The 6,083-nt window shown below is 61.3% G+C and overlaps 1 protein-coding gene across 2 annotated transcripts in view; it reads right to left on the bottom strand.

The window, feature by feature from the left end:
* Positions 1–2,344: 2,344 nt before the first annotated feature.
* LOC116829515 (DLA class II histocompatibility antigen, DR-1 beta chain-like) overlaps positions 2,345–6,083 on the bottom strand; it is a 63,248-nt gene continuing 59,509 nt past the window's right edge. Inside the window, exons 1-3 of one of the 2 annotated variants that reach the window (XM_032788397.2) lie at positions 3,985–4,135; positions 3,470–3,742; positions 2,345–2,631 (exon numbers count right to left, since the gene is read on the bottom strand). In XM_032788397.2, coding sequence (XP_032644288.1) covers positions 2,345–2,631; positions 3,470–3,742; positions 3,985–4,090 — 666 coding nt within the window. In that variant the 5' untranslated portion in view covers positions 4,091–4,135. Of the gene's footprint in view, positions 2,632–3,469; positions 3,743–3,984; positions 4,136–6,083 lie in introns of those variants that run through there. The other variant, XM_075071554.1, reaches the window with a different exon arrangement.

Genomic DNA, 6,083 nt, shown 5'->3' on the forward strand with positions numbered 1-6,083 from the left:
CCTCACTAGGAACCCAGCCCCCAGACCTGGGGTTACCCCCCCCCCACATGTTATTACTGTAAATCCCTGACCCAGGATCCCTGCCCCGGGGGAGGGGACAGAAACACTCTGAGCCCCGGGGCAGGGGCAGCTCCCTGCACTGCGAGGGGTCGGGGTCTGTCCCACTCGGGGGCTCGGCCGGGGGAGGGGAGAGTGGGAGCTCCCAGCCTGGACCCGGGGCCCCACACTGAGATCTCCCCACAGCCCCTGCTCTGTCCCTGCCCTAGGAGTGGGGAGGGTCTGACCCAGCCCCAGCCCCAGGGGACTAGAAGCCGGGAGGCCCCTGCCAGACTCTGAGCAGCCCCCCACTCCGGGGGGGGGGAGGGAAGGGGGGGAGCCTGCAGTCAGACCCAGATTCCCCTGAGCCCCCAGCCACATCCCCAGGAGACCCCTGGGCCGGCCGCCCCCTCGCCGGGCGTTCACTTTCCTTACTTCTTCAGTAGATGAGGAGTCGGGGCCGCCAAGGAATATAGCCCAGCATGAGAGCCCCGACCCCCGTCAGCATCTTGCTCCTGGCGAAGTCGACTGGCTCTGAACGGGACATGGACGCCGGGTTCGAGCCAGGGCCCCGGCCAGGCTCCTGTCGCGCCGTGAATGGCGCCGGCGCGGGCGCGCAGCCAGGGGCTCCGGGCGGGCTCCGTCGTGCCAGTGACCGGCACGGCTGGGGCGAGCCATAGGCTCGGGCCAGGCTCCCGTCTGTGCCAAGTGGCTGGCGCTGGCCGGGGCGAGCCAGGGCAGGGCCTGCAGGCAAGCTGTGGGACACTCCTGCCCCACGTCAGGCTCTCCCTGTCTGTAGCTCAGGAGCTTAGGCTCAGGCCCTGCCGTGCGAGGTTAATATTATCCTGGGTTTATCAGCATGAACGTTTAGCCCTGGATGCTCCTGTTGAGCCACAGAAATGCCAGTCTTTTGAACCTTGCTCAGTTCTTTGGGCTCAGGACACTCCTGTGGAGTGAGTTCCCAGGCTAATTACACAGTGTGTGGAAACGTCTTTCTTTACGCGGGTTGAATTTGCCCCTTTCGCTTCCACTGAGGTCCTTGTCCTGTGTGTGTTTAGAACAGGGAAACCAGACGCTCCCACCGCAGGTCAATAAGATTTGGGCCTCATACAAAGTGCTTCTAGAAATTGTGGTAGGGTTGATGCTTTTGCTAACCAAGCATCACATGTATATAATGGATGTAACTGTTAAATTTAGCTTGAAGAAATTCCCCTATAAAAGCGTGTCCTTTTCCTATCAGCAACCTTTTACTGCTAAAAACCATGAATCTCTGCTGCAAACAGGAATCATTTGTGCTGTCGGAATTCCATGTGCAGTTCTCCAATTTCTCGGCCAGTACAAACACCAGATGGCATGGCATCTTCAACAGGGTAGCCGGTGTTAGTGCTGTTCCACAAACGCAGAGGATCCGGTGCATCTATTACGAAAAACTAACAGATTTGATTTGGGATTAAGCTTCTGTGCATAAACCCCCACTTTCTTCAAATGCATGTCTGCGATACACAATCAAAATGAAGTGTCTCCAGTTGTTACAGCTGTTGTAACCTAATGCTAATACTAATAATCTTGTAATCACGCAAGCAAATAATTTTCTGGCGTTGGCACTGTTGGGTTGAATATAACGAATAAGCTTTAGATAATGAGTTCAAAAGCACTTCTGGGAGAGTGCTCCCAGCGTGGACGTGAAATCAGCACTTTACCTCCCCGAACCAAAATTCTCCAAGCGTTGAGTGTAAGAAAAGACAGCAGAATGAATTCCATGATTGAACAGTCAGCAAACCCACTGCAGGAGCATACTTAAACGCAGCACCCTGGATTTCAAACTCACACACACGGAGATAAAAATCAGGACCGTGAAATTAATCAAAGTTTATCAATAAAATACTCTTCAAAGTGCTCAGAAAGCAGAAAATAAGCTTCCCATGGAAAACTCCAGCAGGAAACCATCCCGTATATTGATGGTCAATCATGGAGGCAACAACAAACACCATCTCTAGAGGAATGTGACTAGTACGTGGACTTAATCTTTAGGGGTTTGTATGGCTGTGAATTTAGACTTTTGTTAGTAACCCTAATAAAAAACTGCTAAAGACAGCCGCTCGTGGTAACGTGTTAGGTGGATATGTCCCATGGGCTCTAAAATCCGAACAAAAACAGAGATAACGTTGTTGAACTTGAGGCTGTAGCCAGAGCTGAGGCCCGACTGGAACATAATTACATGAAAATAGAAATAAACGGCTACAGTAGACAGCGCTTTGAAGTCTTGGCTTGGGCTGGTATTCGTAGGGGGCTGGGTGACCCAGCACTCTTACCGCCAGCGCACGGCGATGGGGCCCCGCAGGCTGATGTGCTCCACCTGGCAGGTGTAGACGTCCCCGCGCTGGGGGCTCATCTCCAGCATCACCAGGATCTGGAAGGTCCAGTCTCCGTTCTGGAGCAGCTCCGTGGACACCACCCCAGCCGTCTGCTCCTGCCCGTTCTTCAGCCACTTGATCTCGATCCCCCCGGGGTAAAACCCCGTCACGGAGCAAACCAGCAGGTGGGGGTGGGGCTCAGACTCTGATTTCGTGGGGGAAACTTTCACCTTGGGCTGAACTGGGGTGAGAGAGAGAGAGAGAGAGAGAGAGAGAGAGCTGGGGAAGGGTCCAGAGATGGAGGGGGGGCTCAGAGAGAACAGGTGCACCCCCTCATATGCTTAGCACCTGCCTAGGGCGATGCTCCCCAGGGTGTGTGGAGTCCAATCCCCTCAATCATACACACGGCGCCTTTCCAGGACAGGGCATCCAACCCCCTGATACACCTGGCAGCTGCCTGGGGCAGGGCACCCTGGATGTGTGGGTCCCGTTCCCCTGTACATGCCCAGGACAGACAAGGCTTCCCCACGGTGTGTGGGGCCTGATTCCCCAGGCACCCCATTCCCCCCTCACTGCCCCGGCGTGGGGCTGGTTCTCTCCTGCCCAGTTGCGCCAGGCAGGCTCCAGCAGAAAGGGCCTGAGGGGAGTTGCATCCTGTCACCCCAATGGGGACAGAGCCAGAGACTGTGACCCTGGGCCCAGGGAGACGGGGGTCTCAGCCCAGGGACAAGGGGCTGCTCCCACCCCCCCAGCCAAGGGGCACCCTGAGCGGGGGGAGGGGCAGGGTTGGAAAGTTCTGCCCCATTGCCCACCCCCCCAGCCCAGGAATGGGAGGAGAAGATCCCACAGCCTTGTGCCCCGGGGGAGGTCTGAGTAGGGGGTGCTGTGGGATGAACCCCGCAGAGGGGTGGGGGGGCAGGGAAGGGGGAGGGATCAGGCCCCTCCCGAGACTGACCCGGGTGGGGCTCTGCTCCCTGCAGACAGGAGGCGCCGCAGCCAGACCTGGAGGCGGTGGGGGGAAGAGAGGAGATTCCCCCCCCTTTACCCCGCCCCCGCTCCTGACCCCACCCCCTGCTCACCTGTGCGGCCGACCATCTTCCCCATCTGCGCCGCCTCGTAGTTGTTCCGGCAGAACGTGTCCACCGCAGCCCGCGCGTGCGCCAGTTTCGCCGGGTTCTTGTTCCAGAGCTCGGCCTGGTCCCGCCCCAGCTCTGTGTCCCCCACATACACCCCCACGTCGCTGTCGAAGTGCACGAGCTGCTGCCGGTTGTAGATGTGCCGGTCCAGGAACCGGACCCGCTCGGTGCCGTTGGTGAAGTGACAGTCAGACTTCGCCTGGAACACGACCCGCCCTGCGGGGGGTCACGGGCTGGGCTCAGGGACCCGCCCCTGGGTCCCGGCATGTCCGTAACTCCGGCACAGACCGCAGGGGCCACAGTGCAGAGACGGGGATCAGGAGAAACTGAGCGGAGGCGGGGACACCGGGACAGGCAGGATGGGGCTCCCCGGGGTGCCTGGGGTCTGACCCCCCCCCCAGATACACCCAGCACCTGCTCAGGACGGGGCTCTTTGGGGCGCTGGGGTCTCTACTCACTTGGGGGCTCCGTGCAATGAGCCAGGTGGGTTCTCAGCACCGTCACTATCACTAGCAGAGCCCCAGCCCAGTGGCTCCCAGCCCCCAGGATCCAACCTGCCCCCATCGCTGCTCAGGAGGGAGAGACCTGGAAAGTAATTGGGACCCCCCAGACTGAGACCTTCTCTGCCCAGCTCTGAGCACCAGCCCCGGGACGCTGCCCACGGCCCCGGGGATTGGGCACCCCCCAGCCCATGGGCCAGGCAGCATCGGGGCTGGGCAGCATCATCAGTCGCCAGGCAGAGCCGGCCCCAGCAGGGCTCGGTTCCCTACTTCTCCCTCGCAGGGGGCAGAGCAGGGCCTGGGGTCTGGCTGCAGGACTCGCCCGGTGCCTGCCATGGCCCTGGGGCAGCTGGAGAGCGGGGCTGGCCCAGGGACGAGCCCCAACCAGAGCAGGGCCCCCAGCAACGGGCCTTGGACCCTCCATCCCCTTCCCCTGGTGCCTCGACCCTCTGCTCCCAGCTGGGGCAGGATGGGTGTGAAGAGTCTCTGGTGTGTTGGGGGTAAATGTAGTCCCAGGAGAAGGTTTGGGGCTGGCCCCACAGGGAGAAGTTCTGAGCTTCCCCGTCCCCCACCTTGGTGGGCAGGACTGGCTCCAGGGTTTTAGCCGCCTCAAGCGGCGGAGGGAAAAAAAAATAAAGCCACGAGCGCAAGCGGCACCCGGCAGTAGCTCCACCGCTTTCTTCTTCAGCGGTAATTCGGTGTTAGGTGCTTCCCTCTGAGAGGGACCCGCCGCCGAACAGCCTGACGTGCTGCCCCTCTCCATTGGCCGCCCCAAGCCCCTGCTTGCTGGGCTGATGCCTGGAGCTGGCCCTGTTGGTGGGCCTGAACCCTACCCCCCAGGCACCCCACCAGAGCAGGGGCTCAGTCTCAGGCACAGCTCAGCCTCCCAGCTGCTCCCACCATTGATCTCCCTAAGGGGCTTTTCAGGCCCCCCAGTCTCTGAGTCCCTCCCCCTCTCTGCTGCATTCACCCCCCCACCCCGTGGGGCAGGGCCAGGCCAGTGTCCCCAAGGCCCAGCTGGGGAGGGAGGCCCAGAGGAGTCAGTGACTGGCCCAGGGTCACACACAGTCTATGGCAGGGCCGGGAATGACCCCAGGGCTCCTGGGTCGCAGGCCAGCCCCCAAACTAACCCTAACCATAACCCTCTCTGGCCTCTCCAGTCCCCAGACCCCCTGCCAGGTGCAGTGTGACCACCCAGTGCATTAGTGGGGGGAGAGTTGGTGCCAGGGCGGGGGTCAAGGGGAGTTGGGCAGGGGACAGGGACCAACCTTCTGCACACGGCCCAGAACAGATGAGGTGGGTGGGTGGGAAGAGAGTTTGGTCAGTAACAGCAGATTGGAGCCGGCAGCTTCTGGGACAGAGCCTGTGTCCCATCGCCCACCCCTGGGCCAGCCAGTCCCTGCCTTGGGGCCACATCCCCTAGAGGGAAAGGCCCCATGCCCCAGTGTCCCATGGAGAATTCCCTTGTTACCTGTCTGTGCCCTGGCCTGCACTTAATGCTTATCCTGGCAAAGATCTGTGCTGAGATCCGTGGGTCAGCATGTGACCCCTGCAGGGAAGAGCTCTTAGGATCAGGGGGTGACCCCCCGCCCCAGTGCAGAGCTGTGCCAGCCAAGCCCCCGCTGTGCACACAGCCGTGCTGCAGGTGTCTATGGACAGGACGAGTGCCGTGCGGGGAGGTGCCGTCCCCACACCAGGGACAAACCCCCACTAGTGGCACTGCGTCCACACTGGGGACAGACAGACCCTCGCGGCAGTGCTGAGCCTGCGCCGGGGACAACACCCTCCACCCCAGCGGTGCTGCCCCCACACTGGGGACAGACAGACCCTCGCGGCAGTGCTGAGCCTGCACTGGGGACAACACCCCCCACCCCGGCGGTGCTGCCCCCACACTGGGGACAGACAGACCCCTCGCGGCAGTGCTGAGCCTGCACCGGGGACAACCCCTCCACCCCGGCGGTGCTGCCCCCACACTGGGGACAGACAGACCCCTCGCGGCAGTGCTGAGCCTGCACCGGGGACAACACCCCCCACCCCGGCGGTGCTGCCCCCACACT

Source organism: Chelonoidis abingdonii, chromosome 12, assembly GCF_003597395.2.
Source record: "Chelonoidis abingdonii isolate Lonesome George chromosome 12, CheloAbing_2.0, whole genome shotgun sequence".
Classification (NCBI taxonomy): Eukaryota; Metazoa; Chordata; order Testudines; family Testudinidae; genus Chelonoidis; species Chelonoidis abingdonii.